Source organism: Galeopterus variegatus, unplaced genomic scaffold (genome assembly GCF_000696425.1).
Source record: "Galeopterus variegatus unplaced genomic scaffold, G_variegatus-3.0.2 Scaffold1096, whole genome shotgun sequence".
Lineage (NCBI taxonomy): Eukaryota > Metazoa > Chordata > Mammalia > Dermoptera > Cynocephalidae > Galeopterus > Galeopterus variegatus.
Window position 1 is genome coordinate 358,617 of NW_007727207.1, and position 23,966 is coordinate 382,582.

The following is a 23,966-nucleotide window of genomic DNA, read 5'->3' on the forward strand; positions in this document are numbered from 1 at the left end:
TAAGCATAAAAAGACAGTTTTGCCTCCTTTTTGGGGGTAGTTTAAGCAGAAGTCTTTTCAAGCAGTTGTGATGAAATCAATTATCTTATTTCTCTACTTGGAGATATAAACACAACTGTAAATAAGGAGAACATCTCACTTGGTTGATAAAATCTTGGGGCAAAAGATTTTATAACAAAAAATTCAGAGGAATTCCTTCCCTCCTTGTGACCTGAAGCCCACAGCAACAATATAGAACCCTCTAAACTCAATGCACTCTTAACAGCGGATGAGATGGGGGCGACGGGAAGAGGTAACTATGATTTACTGCATGCCTTCTGCACACCAGGCCCATAATTACATAAATACTGCTTGAGTTAATCCTTACAACAAACCCTCCAGATCCATCGGACTTATCGTATCTATTTCAAAGGCAAGGACACCAAGGCTCTGAGAGGATTAACAATGTGCCTGGAGACACAGCTGGTAAATGACAGCAGAAACAGAAGGTGAACTTCAAGCCTTCTGGCTCCAAAGACTGTGTACTTTATACTTCATGAAACTGCCTCCACTTTTTAAAAGTTGACCTAACCAATCAAATTTGTTGTAAACTTAAGGTTCTGTATTAGAATCATCATCCCACACTTGTAACAAAGGGGAAAGGAGAAAGTATATAAACTCCATTGTAATTATTCTACCAGTTTTTCTTGAACCTACTTTGAATAGCACCATGAATGTTAATGTTATGTTGCCAAAATAAACGCCACCAGAGAAGGATACTGGCAACCTTGAGCTGTCTGTCCAGCCCTTCTGTGGAACACAGCAAGACGGAGCACAGCCACCATTCAGAGGCCGGGAGGTGCTCCTGCACCTGCTCCACCCTTGAGGCCATCAACGACCCTGGGCGAATCTCAATGAATGTTACCAGAAAGAAGGTGCAGATTATCCACCCATTGGGGCAGGATGGTCATTTCATGGAAAACTATTAAATGCAATTTTTCCTTAGGTCATTCAGTGTCAATATGCCTGGATTTAAGACAAATTACTTCTGGGCTGGTTCAAATTAGAGAATTTCAGGTCACACCCCTTAAAGTTTGGGTTTATCTTGCCATGGTTCCTGGCCTACCATTTCCCTCCCTGGTCCATTTAACTTTTAGGAACATAGTCTTGCTTTCCGCATTATTTGTTCAGTTTCATTTCTTTTCATTATTACTTTTAGCCAAATGTCAATGTCAAAAGCTTCAACCTCTTCATATAAAAGTAGCTACCAGGTATCCACCAGGGTGGTGTAGTTTACTTTCTTCAGGAGTTTATCCAAATGTCAGGAAAAAATAGGTGCAAAATGTCCCCAGAGAAGTAGGACCTCAGTTCCAGAGATATTTAAAAAATATGAAAAAAGTTAGGAGAATTTTAGAGAGAGAAGGTAAACGAAACTCAGGGTATTTGCACACTGTATGGCTGACCCAACTCAAGTCAGTTTTCAGTTATGTTCTCTGTATTTTCTGTCCCGAGAGTGAGCTGTGGCAGGGTAGAACAGTTTTCCATCATGACAGATGTTTTTCTGCAACATGCAACAAGGTCATGTTACTAATTCTTGAAGATGTTCAGCTGGCTCGTAACATTTGCAAACACACACGAAATCATCAGATCTACCTTGGAAGCAGAACCTGAAAAACAAAGATCACTGACTTTTACCTCTCAGTTAGAAAATGGAGAATGCCTATACCTTAAAGAATTGTTACATACCGAAAGATGCATAATTATAAACCACAAGCAGTTAGAGATGAAGGAGAAGATATTGTCTTGACTGCGAGAAGTTTGCTATCAAATGGAGGAGTCAGATCAAGCAAAAAAAAAAAAAAAAGTGTGTGTGTGTGTAAAGAGAGAGAGATAAATGCAACAACACACGGAAACAAGCACTGACATGCACCTACGCCTACAGAAATATACGCAGAAGCAGGCCGTCCACAACAAAGGAGGAAGCACACATAAATAACATCAAGCGTTGGTGAGAAGCAGAGAAGCTGGGACCTCACGCGTCACAGGTACAAGGGTGAGTATGTAAAAGGGTGTAGCTATGGTGGAAAACAGTTTGGCAGTTCCTCAAAAAATTAAACACAGAGTTACCATTCGATACAGCAATGACACTACCAGCTATTTACCCAAGAGAACTGAAAACAGGTATTCAAAAAAAGCCTTGTACACAAATGCTGTAGGAGCATCATTCGTAATAACCAAAAGGTGGAAATAATCCAAATGACATTGACTGATGAGTGGATAAAATCTGGTCTATCCACACAATGGAATAAAAAGAATGGTATATTCTACAATGTGGATGAACCGTGAAAACAATTACGCTAAGTGAAAGAAGCCAGACACAAAAAGCCACATATTGTACGATTGCATTTATATAAAATGTCCCGAATAAGTAAATCCATAGAGAAAGTAGATTAGTAGTTTGCGGGGGTTGGGAGGAGGGAGGAACGGACAGTGACTACTAATGGGTATGGAGTTTCTTCTGGGGTGATAAAAATGTTCTGGAATTTGATAGTGATGATGATTGCACAACTCTGCAAATACACTAAAAACCACTAACATTAAAAGGACAAACTTTGTGGTATGTGAATTATATCTCAATAATGCTATTATTTAAAAAATTTTTTAATTTAATTTTTGCCACACAAAATAATAAATTACCACTTTTGTGATAAGAAAGAGAAATAATACTAAGAACAAAGGGATGGGAGGAAACTTTGGGAGGTGATGGGTATATCTGTGGCCTTGATGGTGTGAAAGTTTAAGAGTATGTATTTATCTCAAACTCAACGAGTTGTAAAGATTAAATATGTGCAGCTCTTTATATGTCAATCACACCTCAATAAAGTGGCTTAAAAATTAAAAGATAAAAATAATTATGATTGGAATTGATACAAGGAAGAAAATGTTTACTAAAGTTTTTAGTAGGACGGCAGAAACAAAAAGGAAGAGAGGCCATAGAGAAGTATTTTTAAAATAATCAATTATAGTACATTAAAATACTGTAAGATGGGCTGGCTGGTTAGCTCAGTTGGTTAGGGTGTGGTGCTGAGAACACCGAGGCAAAAGGTTCAGATCCCCAAACCTGCCAGCTGCCCCCAAAAAACTGTATGAGAATGATATGTTGCTGTCCCCAAATTTTATTTTTTTCCCAAGATTTTGTATTAATTTGTACTTATTTTTAAAATGCTGTCTAGAAGCAAATTATTCTTTGGCTTGGACTAGGGAATCACAAGAATGGACATGAGTGAACTAAAAAGTATTCATACATCATGATTTGCAAAGAAAAGAAGAGGCAAAAATGCCAAGAAAAATATTAACTTTCATGCCAAATAGAAGTCCAAAAGTATAAAATAAATGAAAAGAACATGCTAGATGGCCTAGATAAAAACTCACAAAATAATATGCAAAATAATAACAGTGATTAAAACCAAATACACAAGTCACTCTTCTGTTTACAAGCCATGATTCATTTTCTGTTTTAATTACACTTTAGTTTATACAATTAAACTCATTAATATATGGGGAAGTAAGAAGTCAAGAAAAGTAACATAATATTTTAATACCAGAAATCCAAAAGTAAATTCAAGTTTGTACTCACTGGGAAAACTATGATAATTTTCTTCCCAGTCGTCCTCTTCCTCTGTATGTTTCCTTGTTCTCTGGTGTAAATTTTTAGATGTGTCAAAGTTTTCTTGTTCATTTGAAACTTTTCCACAGAACGACTGACTTTAAACAGAATTCTCATTTTGGATAAAGCAGTCAGGTTCGGATTGATTGGGATTATTATCATGGTCAATAACGCTGTGTAAGAATTCCAGGCACGCAAATATTCTTGAAATGAAGGGGCTTCACTCTGCATTAGCTTAAAAAGACATATAAGCTTTGCAGCCTATGTTGCAATTCATTTCAACGCAAGAGAAAGAGGGTGGACTCATCTCCTCCAAGCCTGACGCATGTGTAGGATGACCTCTTCCAAAGCAGTCTGAACAGGACACTGAGCAAAAGGGACGAGGACATGTCGGCTCCACCACAACCGGGACGAGCATGGTCAAGCTCCCATTCTTTAGGGAGAAGGAGCCCTTCTCAGTAGGAAGACAGACAGATGTTAGGGGAACAGGATAGTCCAGATCAGGCCTCACAAAGCAGGGAAATAGTGCATTCTTACCCAGTGGAGAGCCACTTTCCCACGAGAAGTCCAGCCACATGAGGATCAGAACTTTCCAAAGGGAGGGCTGATCAAAAAAGTGTTTGGTTGCCAAACGCACCTGGGAAACACTACTTTTCTTGAAGATTCAAAATGAGACTATTCAATGATCTAAACCATCCACAAGTAAGAAATTGATTGAACCTTGTTGAAATCACATAGTTAACCACAGAACCTTCTTCTTTTATAAACATAATAACTACTAATCTACTAACACACTTTGGGAAACACTAATCCAAATTGATAATGTCACAAGTTTCAGCTAAATTTTTGATTCAGGTTGTACAAAGCTCGCCAGATAAAACACAGGATATTCAGTTAAATTTGAATGTTAGATAAACAGCAAGGAACTTTTTGGTATAAGTATGCCCCATGCAATAATTTCTTTTGCTAAGTCTGATAACGCTCGTTGTGACACAGCGCTGTCAAACAAACCCGCTGGGATTAAACCTACCTCTACTTGCCATTTTGCCGTGCACAGTACTTACTCACCCTCCCCTGCAGGTCTGCCACCCCACTCTGAAATGCAGCCTACTAATTGAGCAGGTTACCTTCTTCAGGGGAGCACTCGGGGGTTCCATTTGAGCCCATTATCAGGTTGCCGCCATCGTCATGCCGTTCCTGGGTCCCAGGGGGACAGGTGGGGACGGGGGTGGTAGGTTCAGTGGTGGTGGTGGTTGTCTGTGTAGTGGTTTGGATTGTGGTCGTTGGGCGCATGGTGGTGGTCGTGCGGCGGGTGGTGGTCATGCGGCGGGTCGTGGTCATGCGTCGGGTGGTGGCCGTTGTGGGCCGTGGGGTTGTGGTGGTAGGCAGAGGGGTCAAAGCAGTGGTAGGCTTTGCGGTTGTCGTGGGGGACTGGGTGGTTGTTTTGATGACCTCCAAGCCCACCAGGGGCTTCCCTCCAAGACTCAAAATGGGTTTATCCTGGGCACTGGCCAGGGGTTTACCATGTCGCCCCTGCCCAAAGAGGGGGAGGCCGTCTGGACTCACCACGGGGGTCCCTCCCAGATCTGAAACAAATTAACCAAGAGCTATGCAACAAGGTGAAAACAATCCAGAGGAAATAAAAAGCAAGTAGTGTCTCCTCAAAGCTTAGGTATTATTCTGTTTTTAATCAATGAAGGGCAAAGGAATAATTAAAAGAATATCAGCTGGATATCTGTTGCTATCCAGAAATTTCTGGGCTTATATTATATTGTCCATTACTCTGTATTACCTTATAGAAACATATAAATATTTCATGAGTGTTTCTCCCTGATAATAGGGTACACTAATGTGCCCTATTAAAGCTTAGGGTACCTAAGTGCACTAACGTATCCTACTAAAGCTTAGGGTACCTAAGCTTTGAGGAGACACCTCTTGGTCTTTGTTGCAGCAATAGACAGTACATAAACAGGACATAACCAATAAGTTGGACAATACGTAAATAAATGATTCTGTGTTTCAATAAAACTTTGTGTATAGACACTGAAATGTGAATTTCATATAATTATCACATGCCACAAAATATTTTTTTTTTGTTATTGCAGTTATCTAAAAATGTAAAAATTATTCTAAGCTCACAGGCCTTACAAAAACAGGCAGCGGACAGGGTTTGGCCAGTTGGCCTAAGCTTGCAGACCCCTGCTCTAAACCGCCCAATTTCAAGAACAAAGTAGAAGGCCACATTCTCTAGAGGGTGGAGTCTGCAGGAAGAGCATAACTAAAAGTGCATGAGGAAAATGCTAAACGCTGACTCTTTTGAAGCTCTTCTTTCCACATGGCTAAAAGTAATGGCCCAAGGGCAACCATTACCAATGAGGGGGAAGAAGAAGAGAGGAGTTGTTTTTGTACAGCTAACCAAATACACTAAGCTCATTAAAAACCACTCTCACTTACCCACAACGGTTCGACCGTCACCTCCTAGTTTAACCCGGAGAGGATTTCCATGTGAATCTTGGAGGTGTCTTCCTTCCGCATTCAGTACTAACCCACGGTCAAGATCCACGACCTAAATCCATGACACAGATTAAAGAACACATTGGACATTTTGAAATGTTCACATTAGTCCAACTACACATACATATGAATGACACTTCCACAGAAGGACACAGTAATGTGAGGAGAGGACATTCTTTTTGTCGTATCATTTGCAAGGTTTTAAAAAAAAGCACAAAACAGTCATATTTCATATTATAACTGCTTACCCATATAATATGTAAATTATTTTAAGGTTCTCAAATATTCAAAATACGTTCAACATATTTCTACCATTAAGTACATTATATCTAACGGTGGAAAGGAGGAAACAGCCTAAGTGTCCATCAATTGCGGGAAGAGATTAAATAAAGTATGGCCCATCCATGCTGTGGCATACTATGCAGCCAATAAAAAGGACATGGGAATTCTACATATATTGACCTTTGCTGATGCCTACTCAGATTACAGGACTGATTATTTTGCAAAAATAAAAAATATATATATTTGTGTATATAAGCTTAAAACTGCAGGGAAAAAATTCTGAGGGATACACCCCCAACTGTCAACAGTGGTTGCCTTTAAGAAGTGGTTTGGAGTGAAGGATGCTTACTTTCTTTTTCATATATTTCTGAATTATTTTAAATTCTTGCAATGAACATGTACTTCTAGTGTATTAAAAACATAAAATGTTTTCATTTTGCTGTTAATGTTAAAAATCAGTTATTATAACAAAAACAATTCAATTTGTAACATTCCTAATACATTATGCAGGCAAAAATGTCATATTCTAAGAAACTGTGAAACTTGAAAAGAGCTATTATTATCTCTATCAAGGAACAAGCTCATGCCCTTCGCTGGTGGTTCTCGAAGCATAGGCTTGGACTAGCAGCCTCAGAGCATCACTTGGGAACTTGTCAGATACACAAATCACCTGGTTCTACCCCAGACCTGCATGTGACCAGCTCTCCAGTGATCCTGAGCTGGCTAACATTCAAGAACCACTGCTCTGCACAATCAGGCCACTGGAGGAAGCCCTACAAGTAGGTCACTTTGTTGGGTGGTGTTTCAGTAATTAAAATTTATTCATATAAAACCGACTTTTGAAATTCACTCCATACTGTTTCAATTCAAAATTGTTTGTAATGACATTTTGCTTCAATTTGCATTCTTCCTATTATGAATTTCTGTTCCTTTGAGAAACGGTAAAATGCATCTTTAGATCACTTGTGACTGAAAATTTCACAAAGTCCTTTAATGTTACAAATGGCAACTTTTGACTGGGAATTCCACTATCAATAATTTTTTTTGATTCTTCGAAAAAATATTTCCAATCCCTGAACATTATAAAGTGTTCCGTCTGTTACCCTTAACGCACCAAAAACCCCTAAACATGTACCTTAACCCCAAGCAGTTAAAGTATTTAGTTTAGATATACATAAAGTGTTAATACATAACTTTAGCCAAACTACAATTGCTGAAAGATTTAAAAGGCGATCTGATAAAAATTGCCTATACAACTCAAGGATTTTGTTTGTTTGTTTTTACCTTGTTTCCTTGTAGAAAGGATTTGAGATACCAAAAATATGTGTAACATTTTATCAAACAAAAAATAAAAATAAAATAAAGCTATCAGGACAGGGAAAATACAAGTTCATTTGAGAGGCCATTCATCAGGTTCTATGGAATTGCTGAGGTTGGGCTGGACCTTTCTAACCAGCCACGGCAAATGGAAAACAAAGGCCCATGACTTATCTCAGCCATGAGAGGAAAGCAAACTAGTTACTCAGGAGAATCAAAGGTTTTTCTGAGCATTGGAAGAAACTACATACAAGTATGTTCATATGGAAGTGGTTAAAACTAGAGAAGAAGAGAAAAAGACGACTTCACTGTTACACAATGTCCACCACGCTTCTCTTGCCATTAGCATGACAACTGGTATGTGTAAAGAAGTTTTCCCTACCCACTTTGTTCCTTGAGGGCCACTGATAATTCTTTGTCCATTCGGTTTGCCATTACTACCAGGAGGTACTTTCCCTTCTACATTTGATCTGCCACTGTAACCTACACAGTACAAAAAATAAAAGCAACAGAACCTGGTAAATTCAACATTCTTGGAAAGCTGGCTTCACACCAAACATCATTTCAAATCGAAACTCTAAACAGAATTTTAAACCAATAGCTCATATGTGTTAGGTAATGGTAGTCTTCAACTGTGACTATTAAGAGTACAGTAAAGTCACTGTGTGGTTAATTTTAGGTGTCACCTTGGCTAGGTTAAGGAATACATAGAAACCTGGTAAAGCATTAGTGTTGGGTGTGTCTGTGAGGGTTTTCCAGAGATTAGCATGACAGCCTGAGTGGACTGGGTGGGAAAGACCCACTCCCAATATGGGCAGGCACCATCCAATCTGCTGGGCGCCCAAAGAACAAAAGCAGAGGAAAAGTCGAATCTCTCGCTGTATCCTCTGGAGCTGGGATACACTCTTCTCTCCTGTCCGTGGACATCCCAACTCAAGACTCTTCAGCTTTTGGGTTCCAGGGCTTACATCAGTGGCACCCCCGGCTGTCAGGCCTTTGGCCTTGGACTCACATCATCAGCTTCCCTGGTTCTGAGGTTTCTGGACTTGGACTGAGCCATGCTACCACCTGTCATGGGACTCCTCAGCTTTCATAATCACGTGAGCCAATTCCCCTAATAAATCCCCTCTCATATGTCCATGTACATGTCCTATCGGTTCTATCTCTCTGGAGAACTCTGACTAATACAGTCAGTTTTCTGACAATACTGGGGGAAAGATAGTGTTTGACATAAGTAAATTTTCCATACAAAGCTTAAGACCTTAGTAGCTGTAGTTTTTTTAGCCAATTGGAAGTTGGAGGGAGGAAGGGTTAGAAGGACAGAAAAAAATATCTCTAAAATGTATTAGACGCTGTCCTGCTTTTCTCAGCATGTTATACTAAACGTGACAACTATTTCTAGCTGACTCAGGTCCTACCCATCAGTCGCCAAATATAATGCACAGTGCCGTCTCTGGGCTTGCTGAACTCCGTGGGCTCCCGAGCATCTGCTTAGAGAATGAGCAGGAGAAGCAGCTGCCCTTTCAGTTCTTTCTGTCTGTCCCCACCTCAGGCCCTTTTGCATCAGCTAAACCATGTGAGGCCTCAGCGGGGAGTGCCCTGTGGTCCAGCCTCACCCACTGGATAAAGCACTTGGGCTTTCTGACAACTATGTGCAGGTCAGAGACTTTATTTCTCTCACTCATTCACTTATTCATTAAATATTTATTGAGTTCCTGCTATGTTCAAGAGAATGTTGAGTTTCACAGCTATTATCAGGATCTTAGGTTTGCTTAAAACAGGTCAATCTCAGTGGAAAACTGAACTCCATGTGGGGCGTTGCTCTATGTCTTTACATTGAGTTAAAATAACAATGTATTGTGTAAGTTAACAATATTGATGCATTCATTCAAAAATGTTCTATGAAGCTCCAAATTACCTGCCAGGAGAGTTCAAGGTGCCACTCAACTGAAAGCAAATTTATGGGAAATACCTTAGACACTGCCCTGGGGTCAACATAAGACTCCAGTTCATAGCTGTCCACATTCTATCCTCTGTTATAGAAATACAAGGCACACATTTGCCTGTGACTCCTCTGTGTGACAATCACCTTTAACATGCATTTTCTGGAGGTTTCAGGCAACATTCACTGATTACAATGTGTGAGCAATTCATACCCAAGACATCTGAGTTTGTTCTAGGGTAGGTTTGGCTCAGAGTTTTGCATGCAAAAGACAATAACAAGATAAGAACAAAAACTAGCCTATATAAATGTCTAATTCATTACTGCAAATTCCTTAAATATACACTGGCACATGAACAACTAAAAAGAACCTAGAATACAGGAACCTGAGTTTGGCATCATGCTATGGCATTTTCACAGATTAAGAGCACATGTCAAGGAATTCAATGAGGCAATATGGGATAGCGGAATAGCAGAGGGCTGTGGCATTTAAGCATTTGGGATTGGAATCGTAGCTCAGATGAAGTGCAAGCCACTCAGATCCCCGAGACCTCGCTTGCCCATCTGGAAACATTGCAAACCCGACCAGGTGGTGAAGAGAATGATGTGACACGTGCTAAGCTCTTAACACGGTGCTTGGACATGGCGGCTGCTCAATAATACAATAAGATAAAATAAAACCTCTCAGGAATTGCCGTGAACACTCCTGAGCACCTTAGAACAAGAGGCTAAGCGACTGTTTTTGAAAACCAATTACCTTGTCTGTAAGCGGGTCTCACCGGCTGGCGCGAGAGCGGATTCCGGAATCTCGACTGCATCATCCGCTGGCGCAGGGACAGCATAGGGGTGGTGGAGGCGTAGCTGGGAGGGGCGCGGGACGTGTCCTGCGGCCAGGACGGGGGAGCGACGCTGGGACTTGGGGTGGCAGGGCTGCGAGTGGGGTGTCGGGGAGGGAGGCGTGAGGCTCTTGGGGCGCTGCCCGGAGGTCGGGGGACAGGCGGCTCCCCGGGCGCGGCGCTCTCTTCGCCAGGAGCGGGCCCGGCGACAGGCCCCTTCCTGTCCTTGGAGAGGCCCCCATCAGCGTCTTTGCCGCCCCCGGGGACGGAGGACGACAGAGGGTCTTCCTTTCCTGCTTTTGAAAAGCCCGCGTGCTCCTCCACCTCCTGCTCGGCCGAGGCCCAGGGCCGGGCTTTGGCCGGCGGGGGCCGCCGGGGCGCGGGCTGCGTCCTTCTCGTATAACTTCGTATAATGTATGCTATACGAAGTTATTACGAGTGGAGAGCCACTTTCCCACGAGAAGTCCAGCCACATGAGGATCAGAACTTTCCAAAGGGAGGGCTGATCAAAAAAGTGTTTGGTTGCCAAACGCACCTGGGAAACACTACTTTTCTTGAAGATTCAAAATGAGACTATTCAATGATCTAAACCATCCACAAGTAAGAAATTGATTGAACCTTGTTGAAATCACATAGTTAACCACAGAACCTTCTTCTTTTATAAACATAATAACTACTAATCTACTAACACACTTTGGGAAACACTAATCCAAATTGATAATGTCACAAGTTTCAGCTAAATTTTTGATTCAGGTTGTACAAAGCTCGCCAGATAAAACACAGGATATTCAGTTAAATTTGAATGTTAGATAAACAGCAAGGAACTTTTTGGTATAAGTATGCCCCATGCAATAATTTCTTTTGCTAAGTCTGATAACGCTCGTTGTGACACAGCGCTGTCAAACAAACCCGCTGGGATTAAACCTACCTCTACTTGCCATTTTGCCGTGCACAGTACTTACTCACCCTCCCCTGCAGGTCTGCCACCCCACTCTGAAATGCAGCCTACTAATTGAGCAGGTTACCTTCTTCAGGGGGGGGCTGGCGCTGGGACGCGGTGGCAGGCGGAGGGGCCTGCTTTGCTGGGGCCCGGCCGGGTGTCATCCTTCTGGGCACACTGGCCCCTGGGTGGGACTGGGACACTGCTGCGGGACCTGCGGCAGGGGACAGCTGGCGGCTCGTGGACACTGGCTGTGTTTGGGGGGAACGACCCTCCACGTCGTCTGTGCTCTGCTGAACGTCCTGGGCCTTAGAGGACAGGGGTGAGGATTTGCCCCGAGGATGCGCGTCTGTCCCGGTGGATTTGGGGCTCTCTGGGACGGGCTCCTTCCGGAGCAGGCTGGCCCCTCTCTGGGGGGCCCTTCTTAGGGGGTCCCAGCTCCGAGAGCCTGGCTGCCTGGAGGAGGAAGGCCCGTGGTCATTTACCACGGTGGCAGGAAGTGGCTTCTCATCCTCCCCGTCTCCATGGATACCGGAGCCACGCCTGGGGTGGGAGGCAGGGGGAGAACGAAGCCGGGGGTGCACTCGGGAGGATGCGGTGGACTGCGGGGAGCCCGAGGGCTGCAGCCGCAGGCCCCGAACGCCGCCCACCCTGCTTGGAGACCGGCCACTGGCAGCAAAGGGCTTGCTTCTGAGCAGGCCCGAGTGTCCAGGGGCAGGCCCCAGCCGCAGAGTCGGGGCGGGGGCCTCCGCCTGCCGGCTGCTGTCTTCTGTATCCCTGTCACTGTCATCCCCTCCGTCAGAAGGGTCTGCTCCCTCAGAGACCTGTGTCCTCGAGGAGAGATGAGAGGAGACTAAAGAAGACATGGTAGACCGTGATGGTGCACTGGCGGCTGGGGCGTCGTGACCATCCTTCCAGTCCCCGGAGAGCAAAGGACCTGTGTGTGGGTGGGTGGGCAGCAGCTGAGATGACCCCCTATGGAGTGAAGAAAGTCTGGAGGTGGAGGCTGGAGCGCCTGAATCTTCCTCCACGGCCCCAGGATGGGGTGCCCTCCACGCAGGCGAGGCTGGGTTTGTGCCATGGAGCACGGAGCTTCTGTGCTGCAGGACGCTGTAGGCCGGCTGGTGGCTGGGGGACAAGGCTGGCTGGGGCTGGGCAGGGGTCTTGGGGGACAGCTGCTCAGAGGAGGCGTCCTTGGGGTGGAGGGAGCCTGCAGCTCGCTCATCCTCATCTCGGTCCACCAAGTCATTGTCAGCAGAGCTGGCAGCCAGGTTGGCACGGGACCCCTCTGAAGGGCGGTGAGAGGTGCCCTGGGTGGCCACGCGGTGCGCAGGAGAGGCCGTCCCTGCGAGGGCCACCCCTGCACGAGGGTAAGTGGCTCTTGAGGAGCCGCGCTGATCCACACCTTCTTTGCGGGGCAGCACGGGGCTTCGGGCCCACCATGGAGTCCTGCCAGGAGCAGTGGCCAAGGGGCCAGATCTACTTGGTGGCCTCAGGGTTTGCCTCTGGTCCAGGGTCTCTGCAGGCGACGTTGGTGGGTCCCCCAGAGAACGCAGCTCCTCCTGGTCCGTAACTTCCATTGACTGAAGATCCAACTCTTCAGTCTTCTCTGGGTGAAGCTGGGGTTTTCTGGACACCCCACCATTAGCCAATATTTTGTTTTTCAAGTCAAGAAGAGGATCCTTGACATTTCTCCCACGAGGAGAAACAGGCATATGAGTGTGTTTTGAGGAAGCTGGAACTCTGGGAGAAGGTGAGGAAGGCCCGGGGTTTTCAGGCTTCCAATTATCCTCGGTGTTCTGCTGAGCATTCGACTCACTGCTGCTGGCTGTAACGGAGGTTGAAGAATTGACCGTCAGAGAAGAAATTCAAAAGCTGTGCAACAAAGTGAGTATTTAACGTGGCGGTACAGAGGAGTTTCAGATCGGTCATCATAGTTGACAACTTCTCATTCCCTAGAACACTGGAAGTATATTTTCCTAATTACAGCATTTTAAAAAAACTTATATTTTGCTTTAAGTAACAGATGTAGTCTTAAAGAATATGAGTTGAATCAGGTTGTCAGAGCTTATTATTTGAAGGAATTCTGAAATGCGTACTTTGAAGTACAGTGGACCCTTGAACAACACGGATTTGAAGTGCTGGGGTCCACCTATACACCGGTTCCACACTTGGAGATTTTAACCAACTGTGGATGGAAAATACAGTATTTGTGGGGTGCAGAACCCGCGTATATGCCGGGGGCCCACTTTTCTTATAACCTGTTCCACAGGGCCAACTGTAGCACCTGAGTTTACATGGATTTTGATATATACAGGGGGTCCTGGAACCAAACCCCTACATATGTGGGAGGCTGACTGTAATTCCCCGATTTTGTAAATGCATAATCTTATGTGGGACTTCCTTGATATAACTGTCAGTATATCACAAATGCATTATAGCTCTTCTTACTAGGCAAGAAATATGTGTAAGCCTGGTACAAAACATTGAATGATCTATGCTCAAAACTATATGGGACTCTGTCACATGTGACTTGCAAGTGACCAGGGTGAGCAACAAATTTGTAATTTTTGAGGCATGCCAAAGAGTTCCCTTTTCCCCAACGTGTCCTTACTTGCTCGCTTCTTCTTGCTTAAAATTCCTTTCATAATGGATACATTTGTAAATCCAAAGTAAGGCTTAAAACAAAGACTCCTGGGATAGGCGAAAACATTGTATAAAATGTACCCTACAAGTCACTTTGTCTTGAGAGCAGGATTGAGAAGGAAGGGATGCTGGGAGGGAGGGGCATCTATACAGCAGTGGGGGACCCAGAAGGAGCAAACTGCATCTACTTCACAGTTTTTTCCAGGACAAAACTGTCTACTAGCGTGGTGCACTGAGGGTCCTCACAGCACAACGAAGGTGCAAGCTGCCAGTGTCTGGCATAAATGTGGGGAAGCGGAAAAGAAAACACAGTCCCAAAACACTCCACTCCACTCTTGGATCTTTAGTAACTTGTTTGGTTTTGATACTGATCAGATAAACTAGGCAACTGAACTTCATCTGAGTAAATCTGCACTCCAAAATAATGGAATATGAACTAAAAATTTTAAAAGCTATGTAGAAGTTGAAGAGAGCCAACGAACAATTAGAAATGTCACATTACATTTGTAAAAATCTTCTTTCCCTGCCACCATAAGCCCCCAATTAGACAATGATATAAGATTAATCATATAATCAATACATTAATAAAATTGTAATAATAATTAATGTTATCAGTAAAGATAGCATTTTAGTCTTTGGGGAGACTAATTTCTAAAGGGACCACAAAGATATTTCAGAAATCAATATGCAAACTTAGCCCCGTAAAGCCATTAACTGAGCAGTTCTGCACCCAAGAGCATGATTCAAAGAAACACAAAACAAATGGCAGGGATGAAGAGAGAGAGAAGAAACGGAGCCACAAACACATGATGCTTACTTGTTGGCATAGCGACAATGAAGGCTTTGGAGTGAGGCCCCAGGCCTCTCCTGTTTGCGGCCCGGATTTTGAAAAGATAGCGTTCCCCAGGCTGCAGACCATCCACCAGGGCAGAAGTAGTGTCTCCAGGATAGGTGAGGGACTTTGCTCCAAATGGTTTGAGAGCCGGGGCATATGAAAGAATGTATTCTGAAATGATTTGGCAGACGGTTGGAAGGAGGAAACTGAAAACAGTCCTGTGTCCAGCAGACAGACTGTATGGGCAGGATGAATTAGAACGTGCATTACTAAAATTAATACACTAGCAATGCACGCCAAGTCAACAGCTGGAGCATAAAGACACGGCAGAAGGTGAACTCACGTTCGTTTAGGCCACCAGGCCGGGCTCTTTGTTAATTAGCTGGCTGTGTGCTATTTTAAGCAAATTAAACGTGGAACCCAGAAGGCCAGTCTCCATACAATTCCCAAAACTATTTACACTGTGTGTGTGTTTTTATTGTATGTATTTACTAATTTGCAATGATGAAATTAATATATCCTGAACAGAAGAAACCAAGGAAAACGAAGAGACAACTGCTAGAAACTGATTGTGAATAGTTACTGACGTCTTCTAGAGGTTCAGTTTATTAAGCTAGATTATTTTTACTGGTACATTAAGCCAGAAAACTTTCATATTTGCAATATAATTTCACTTTTGTAGGAATTATAAAAGTTCTTACTCAATATATGCTGACAATGATGTTTCACAGTATTTAACACAGTGAAGAAAAGCTGCCAAGTAGATGTATATGATGTCTATCCTTCCACATTTAATTGGCTGTATCTGTAAGCACATATCTTTGAAGTTTGAAAACCATAGCAAATTCAGTTCGAGGAATTAAAAAAAATCTGTGCGCTCATAGGAATATTGTAACACAAGGCAGTCACATTTGGAAGCATAACTTTCACCTTCAACTAAAAATTCCCATTCCTATTTCTTCTTGATGAACTCAAGATCTACAAAAGTTATCAAATTTATATGAGTAGGATCCAACTGAGAAAAGAATTCGAATCACAGAAAAATCAAGAAGTTATGAGGAGCATGGGATATCTTTTCTTTTTCCTAAATTCTAATCTTGAAAAGGTACATTAATTAAAAAATCTTTCAACCAAAAATGCTTTTGCAGCATTTGTCGGAGAAAAACAAAGCATTCTCTCCTCATCAAAAATGAGCAAACTAGTTATTTATGATGGTCAAAAAAACAACTTACTATCTATAAAATTTTGTAACTCAGATTTTTTTTAATGGATTCAATTCATCTGTAAACAAATTTAATCATGTCAAAGTATATTCTTCTAATATGTTTTATATTTCTTATACATAGAAAATGCCCAGGGTAATTTTGAACTCCAATTCCATCACTACACTCTTATGAAAACTAAGCCATGTTAAGACACATAAGTTCTTTTGGACATAAAAAAATCAGTGGCTATTATTATTTCTGTCAATATTTAATTGACTGTCAGGAAGTTTCTTTCACCAAAGAGCTATAAATATAAACTAAGATGTGGGAGAAGGAAATAACAAATAAGTAGCATAGTAATAAAGTCATGAGAGGAGCAATAATTGAGTTTTCTAAAATTAAAAAAAGTAATCAGCCAAAAAATGTCTTTATTCAATCTTCAGAGGACTTTTCAGCATTGCATCAATATTAATACAGAGGGAACCAATCTTCAAATTGTCATAAAAAGAATAATTTTAAAGAGCCAACTAAATATTTATCCTCTTCATTTGTTTCTGATTTATTCCAGTGGGGGGAAGGGGAAATGAGCAAGAAGAGTACTACAATCTATTCTTTAAAAACTGGGAAATGAGAAAGCATTAAGTATAGAAAATATCATTCCATATCTACCCTTCTTAACTTCTGTTGTTCCATGAAAAGACATCCTTCATGTCAGCAAAGATAACTTATTATTGAATACAAAAAAGAACCATTCGATTTTTCAATTAAGAAATTCTCAGAGGAGATTGATGGTAATTTTCTGGATTTCTTTAAGCTCACACAAACTTTTCATAGTTCCTGGATATATTAGACTTAAAGTTGTCTCCCCAAATAGAATAACAATAAAAGTATTCTATTCTTGAATAAAAACTCCATTCTTTCCTGGTACATTTGAATAGGTGATGCCAGAAAAAACTTCAATATGGCTCTTTAAAATGTCTCTAAACAGACTTCTGAAAGGTTCTTAAATTCTTTTGCATTAAAAATAAAAGATTTGTGTTTTTTTTTTTTAGTATTCCCATCAGATAATTTTTAAATTTAAGTAGTTGTGAATATTTTACTGTATTTTTATTCTTTTAAATCTCCAATATTTTTTTTCTATTTTAACATTATGTTTTCCTAGACATAAATAAATGAAGGCTGACAATTAGGGAGTAAGTCCATGTCCCAGCAATTACTTGAGTTTTTCAAACCCATTAAAAATATTTACAGTCCCATTAAAGATATTTATGGTCCTAAGGGGTTCTTGCTAATGCCTATTTTCATGATCTTACTGGCACAATAAAAATACCCATAGCATGAAAGCAAGAGTCATTGCATGAAATTGAAAACATCCCTTCTGATAGCAACACCAAAACAGAAATGTGAAAACTACCTGGATCTTAGACAATGAAAACTCTGAGTGAAATATTCTTGTCCTGGGAGTTAGCACCTCTTATACATATGTTGCTTCCCTGTTTCCTTCTTCAATCACCAAAGCTGTGAGTAGAGGTCATGGTATCAGAGTCAGTGCATCTCATAGTATCAGGAATGAGTGTCCTACCTTTCACTCTTCCCTCAGTCTCAGGTAGTGCATCCCAAGATACAGTGACAACTGTAGGTTTGCCATTGACTGGCCAAACATTTAAGTTTTCAGGAGCTGTGGTAGGAGCTACAAAACAACAAGGAATCAAACATTTTTAAATGCCCTAATGGATAAGCTAAAAGTAAATGGCATACAGTCCCTGTAAACACCTTTTTAATTAAAAAGAAACTGCTTATTTTTATTACACATTACAGAAAATTCTACACTCGCTCTTTGTGTAATGGAGTGACTTATGTCACTCCCACCAACTCATATAGTGTGTTTAAACATATCTAGGAAAATGCTTTTAGGAATTCAGCATTTCTCTCATTGCTAAATAATATTGAAATACACAAAGAAGATTAAGGTCGAGTTCCAATTTATTTTTAATAAAACATTTAAAGTCATAGTTTAAAAGAAAAGAATTATAGTCTTGTATGGATACAGAGCAAAATTCTCCTCCAGAATCAAACACAACCTCAGCCTCAGGAAAGAAGAGTCTCTCCTACCTGCAAGAGCCATGCATTACCCAGGGGCATTCCCACACACAATGGTGATTTATATATACTACACACTGGGATTTAATGTGCTCCACATGTCAGGACAACATGCTTGTGGAAAAGTCCAGCAAAGGATAAAACATGAACCTAAGGAAACAGTTCCTTAACTTCTTTGCATTTATACATAGAAACACGACCAAGATTGAGGGTTAATGTGACTTTACAAATGCCCATGCTGGTCTTTGTCACTATTGGCTTCTTAAACTGTCTTTAAATCCTATTTTATGAGTATTTCCCAAATTGAAAATCCAAAGGCCATTTTCAAATACAGACCAGATTCTGGTGTTCTTTGGAAGACTGACGTACTCCATTTGCCATCTCTTTCACCCTGTGAAATACGGACTGCAAATTCATACACGGTATCTGGAATCAGGTTCTCGATCAACACACGCCTGTTAGTGATCTGCTTGTAATCCCACCTGGCGGATTCCCCCTTTTCTCGATAGCGCACAGTGTACTGTCTATAAGAAAATGCAATACAACAATGCATCCAAATTCTCTACAACTAAACACTAGATTTCTTGCTGTTTTTCCTTGCCTATACGTGATGACTTCTGGAGGTAAGTAGGGAAATCAAAGAGGAGAAAAATCTAAACTTTTGACTATGTTATTGGCTCCAAGAATCTGCTTAAGTTCCTGGCAAAGGTGTCTAAAGTAGGCCAGGAAAAATAAAGCTAGATGTCTTTTCAAAACCAAAAAGTCTTACTACTCAAAAGATCAAACAGAGATTACAAAAGGAAGGGAGGGACGGGAGATGGATTTTATGAGGCAAAACTTATCAGGGATGTGTGTGTGCATGTGTGAGTGTAGAAAGAAACACTATTAAAGACCAAAACTGGCCCAAGGTATTTAAGTTCTTCAGAAAAGAAAAACAAAAAAGGCTTTTTTCATGCCAAATAGGAATGTTTTCTATAGGTTCAGAAGGAAAGGGAACATATGGTTTTTTGAGTAGACTTGTTACCATGAACAGGAGCAGAAAGTGTAGCAAGTAGAACGGGACAGAGGAGCCTATCAGAGAAACTCTGGTGTGTGATTATGATTATCAGGGAGAGGAACAGTGTAACCAAACATGGTAAGGCTCGACAACCCCGGACAGCAGACATCTTCAACACTGCAAACACCATCCACTGCATTCTTCTTAAGGGAAATGCTCGTTGCATCCTCTTTGCAGTAGAAAGCATTTGGTGCATTAAAAATGTGCTATTCGTTATATTTCATAGGTCAGGAGAAGACTTCAGTTGAAAACACGGCATAGCAATTAACACAACAGTTCTGTTAAGAAAACCCAAGCTTTCTTTGGTCTTCAGCAAGATGTTGGAAATCAAAATCCTATGGTAATCGGGAATGCTTTATGTTGGGGAAGGCCACACGGCTAGGGAGAGAATCACTATGAGTCGTCTGTGGTCTTTCAAAAGCAGCAGATGTCTTTTTTTAGTAGCAGACAGTAAAGGAAACTATATATCTAATATGAATAACTGTATGTATGTATGTATACATATAATCTCAGCACTATATTCCCTTCATTTTAAAGTACATTCCCCTTTCCTGGTTGCAAATAATTTCAAAAATTAATACATAATGACTAGACCACCAAATCTTTTTTCATATAAAAACCAGAATAATATAATATCATGGTCTAAGAGAAAATAAGGTGCATTTTGTTATGCACAAACAAGCTGGACATGAAGCGATTCAGTATTCAACAAATACCTCATGAGTAACTACGGTAGCACATTAGACAAATATCTACCACTCTACAAAAAAATCTGTCCTACTGTGTGTGACTCTTCCTGGATAACAGGAGGAACAGGAAGACTCTTCCTGAAATAGATCCTGTGCATGAACAGAATATTAATGAGACAAAGCAAAATACCAATGGGGCAAAGAAAGAAACAGAATCTAGGAAATTCCCAGACATGAGATAAAACTCTGAGCAAGAGAGATGTGAGGTCCTGCTGTGTGTACTACACACAAGGGCCTGCTAGCATCTGATTTGTGTGAAATACTTGACCACACTCAGGATTAACTAGATTGCCACAGAAAATTCTATCATTCAGGCACAAGAGAGACCAACATTCATATAATTCAGAAAATAAAATCATTAAAATAAATACATGTCTTTTCGGGTCCAGAAAAAACACCTCTCTCATACAATGTGCATAAAATAAAGAAAAATAAGCAAAAGTACCTTGATGCAACAACTTTCTTCTGTTTTTCCACAACAGGATCCACCCAGGCCACAAGCACAGACTGGGATGACATAACCCGGACATTGATGTCATTAGGGACGTCCAGTTCATCCTCTTCTGAAATGACACGGGGGTGTATAGAAAGGCTATCTTTATCAACAGGCTCTGCCCTGAGCCCCTCTGGCTTTCAGAGTTTATTATTCACCCTATATAATTTTCAACTGCATATGGCTGATATAGATAAAATGAAATGAATGGAAAGTTAAACAATTATTTGGTCAGTGGAGAAAAACAAAAATCTCCACTCTTCCTCATCTTAAACACAGTCTAAGAAATGGGCAGTTCCCTTTAAAAGCTGCCCAACCCAACCGACATAGAACTATACACAGGGGATGCTTTGCCTTGGTCGAAGGTACTCCAAATAACTGTCTTCTCCATACACAATGTAAGTTTCTGGGAAATATAAAATTTTTATGGGAAGCAAAAGTCTAGGCGTGATCACGGCATGAAATGAAAATTCTGGTTCAAATTGTAAGAATTACATTGGGTTCAACGTCCTCACATTTTAGAATATGTGATTCCAAGGCAGATTAAAATTTATATTCAGATGTAAAATAGAATTCAGTTTGCCAATTTCTTACAGAGATTTACCTTTTTGTCAGAATACATCATAGTCACAAAGCTTGTAATCTTAGCTCAACCTTTAGCAAATTAAGACTCACAAGATGTCTTCGATCTTTTTCTTTAGTCTCTTGTATTTTTGTTTTGTTTTTTCTTTTCACTTCTCAAGTATCATGTTTCAAAAGGATGTGGATTTTACCACAAGCAGGAGAAGTGATTCAGGGACTTTTCCTATGGCACCAATTAATGAATAATAAAATGGAAAATGCATAAATGTGGAACTTCTTTACACAATGTAAAAATACAGTATAATACATTTCGTGAAATAATTATTTTAAATTAAGGCTCACAGTCCAGAAAAGGTATATGTAATTTGTTAATATACGAGTAATATAAAAAATATCTGGGAATGAATATGGGGGAAAGTATCCCTTAGAAAGTGGATAGTGATCAGGCTATAAGCAAATCACTATTACATTTTTTCTCACTCTTCTCAATGACAGTTTTATGCAAATTGAGCTGAAATGACATCCGTGCACATATCTTGCACACCACCCTCCACAGCTACTCTCCTTTCTCTCACTTTATTCAGAGTATCACCAAGGGCAATTTGTGCATGGATCAGACTGTGCCTTTCCATGGAATAAATGCTTAGCTGCTCTTATCGTGGCAAATCTACTGCACAGTGAAGCCACTCAAAATATACAGTGAAATATGTTTTATCACTTTTACCACAAGAACACCCCAGCCTCTGAGTATGAAACACCCTTGTACCCAAAATATGACCAAGTCTGCCCTGTTGTTTCCTTTATCCTTAATAAAATTCGTGTAATCTCTTGCCCAGCCAACATCATTTGGAAACAACACAACATTCATACTAGACCATGGTTTGATCAAATGCTTCCTTAGAAACATACCTGAAATCTTCCGTTTCGTTAGGGCAGCCCTGTAGACTGGCTGACTCTGCCCCTGGGAGTTCATAGACTGCAGGGAGACCACGTACACTGACTCCGATGCTGCAGACCAAGAAGCAAGAAGGGATGAGACTGGCTTGGATTTCTCAGGGACACACATCCCTGGTTGTCTGCATTGCCCCTCCCCTTCCTTTCCATTTCATCTTTCTGGGGACAACTAAAGATGAGCCCAAGAACTGTAGGGACTAAACTCAGAAAGAACACCTCCATTATGTTAAAAAATGGGGAACTTATTTTTATGTATAATTTTTGAAAAATGGGTATTTATCTCATTGGCCTCAAAAAGAGATGAACATGCTTTAAAAAAGAAAAGAATAGCATATTTACCCATACAATTTTCCCAATTTATTTTTGCTTCCAACATAGAGAATTGGCAGTTACTCTGTTTTTATCTGTCATCAAAATGAAGGGAGAAGTGAAAAGAACAGACAGTCAACCAGACCAGCAGCCAGAACGTTTTTCTTTTCCCATAGGGTGCTGTGCCCTTGGAAACTAGAATCCTCAGAATGGAGTCTGAAGATTTTACTAGGAACAAATGGAAAAGTATTTCTATTTCTGGATTATTCTTTCAGTTAGTCTCCCTTCCCCCAGTTGTTACACAGGTTCCACTAGTATCCAACTTAACCCAAACTTGAAAATTTTATTTGGAAAAAAACCCACAGTGATGGAATTTAAACCTACACTCTTAAGTACTGTAGAATAATAGAGTCTGAGATCCAGAGGAAATCTTGGTTATCTTCCAATTTGACCTTCTTATTTTACAAATAAGGACATAAAGTCATAAAAATTGAGTGACTTGTCCAAGTAGACTACACCTAAGTAGAATGCAAACTCTTCCTTGAATCCAAAATTGCTTATGACCAAGTCCAGGCTCTACTGACCAAGCTTCCTGTTGCAGCTTTAATAAATACAAGAATACATATAAGGCAACCTGACTAGTGCAGATAGTATTATCATCAGGTAATAATACCTAGGTAAATTAACAGAGATGACACTAAGATCATAAAGAGGATTTCGAGCACAGGACTCCAGGCATTGCAAACTCTCAGATAGAAGTGGGAAAATAAGCCTTTTGCCTTACAAACATGTTGAATTAAACAAAAAGGAGACCTGCATTCAAAAACCTCACAGAGAGCGATTTATTTTTGTAAAGCGAACTGCTGTAGACTAATCAGAGATTTCAGGGGAAGGCGATCACATTCGACAGCTCACGCTGTGATAGCTGTGATATTTGTAAATTATTTATATGAGGCAGTCACATATTTTTCTACCATAGAATTTTGAAATATCTGTTTTATAAAAGGAAAGGATCAAGTTTGTAACACTTGGATTAACAGAACATCAAACTGAGCTTCTATACAGAGGCCACACTTCAGATCTGTTAGTTCCTTGGTGCTGTTGACAATGGAAGCATGCCAAAAGTAAACGAAGAAAAAAAATCTGCCAATCAGCCTCAAAATCCAGGAACATGTGTCAGTGACTAAACGTGAAATGCAGTGTCCCATCATTTATCAAGAACCACCAAGAAACAAATAATTTCCCACAACTGAAATTTGTATATGTTTTCAATATACTTCTTAAAGTTCTTAGTATTTTTAATACTGATATTGATACTGATACTGATACTGATTTGCTGAGCTCTTGAAACTAAACTTGGTCCAAGATTATCATGAAGGAAGAGTTTTGTACTGCAGTAAACTACAGTAACAGCTCACATGTTCAGGCTCAAGGCTCCCCACTGTGCTCAACATTTCATGTGCAAATTCTTCATTTCGTCCTAACAAAAGCCCACGACGAAGCCGCTATCACTGTCTCCTTTCGCAGATGAGGGAACAGGCTCACAGAGGTGAGATGAC

General features: G+C 40.9%; 1 protein-coding gene across 1 annotated transcript in view; it reads right to left on the bottom strand.

Annotated features, from left to right (window-relative positions):
- The window catches only part of FNDC1 (fibronectin type III domain containing 1), a 66,351-nt gene that overhangs the window by 23,659 nt on the left and 18,726 nt on the right, over positions 1-23,966 (bottom strand). The window contains exons 5-14 of the mRNA XM_008574747.1: positions 22,054-22,152; positions 20,515-20,632; positions 18,600-18,787; positions 17,746-17,853; positions 14,941-15,129; positions 11,547-13,305; positions 10,459-10,940; positions 8,142-8,242; positions 6,101-6,212; positions 4,774-5,232 (exon numbers count right to left, since the gene is read on the bottom strand). Of these exons, the coding sequence (XP_008572969.1) occupies positions 4,774-5,232; positions 6,101-6,212; positions 8,142-8,242; positions 10,459-10,940; positions 11,547-13,305; positions 14,941-15,129; positions 17,746-17,853; positions 18,600-18,787; positions 20,515-20,632; positions 22,054-22,152 (3,615 nt within the window). The remainder of the gene's footprint in view (positions 1-4,773; positions 5,233-6,100; positions 6,213-8,141; positions 8,243-10,458; positions 10,941-11,546; positions 13,306-14,940; positions 15,130-17,745; positions 17,854-18,599; positions 18,788-20,514; positions 20,633-22,053; positions 22,153-23,966) is intronic.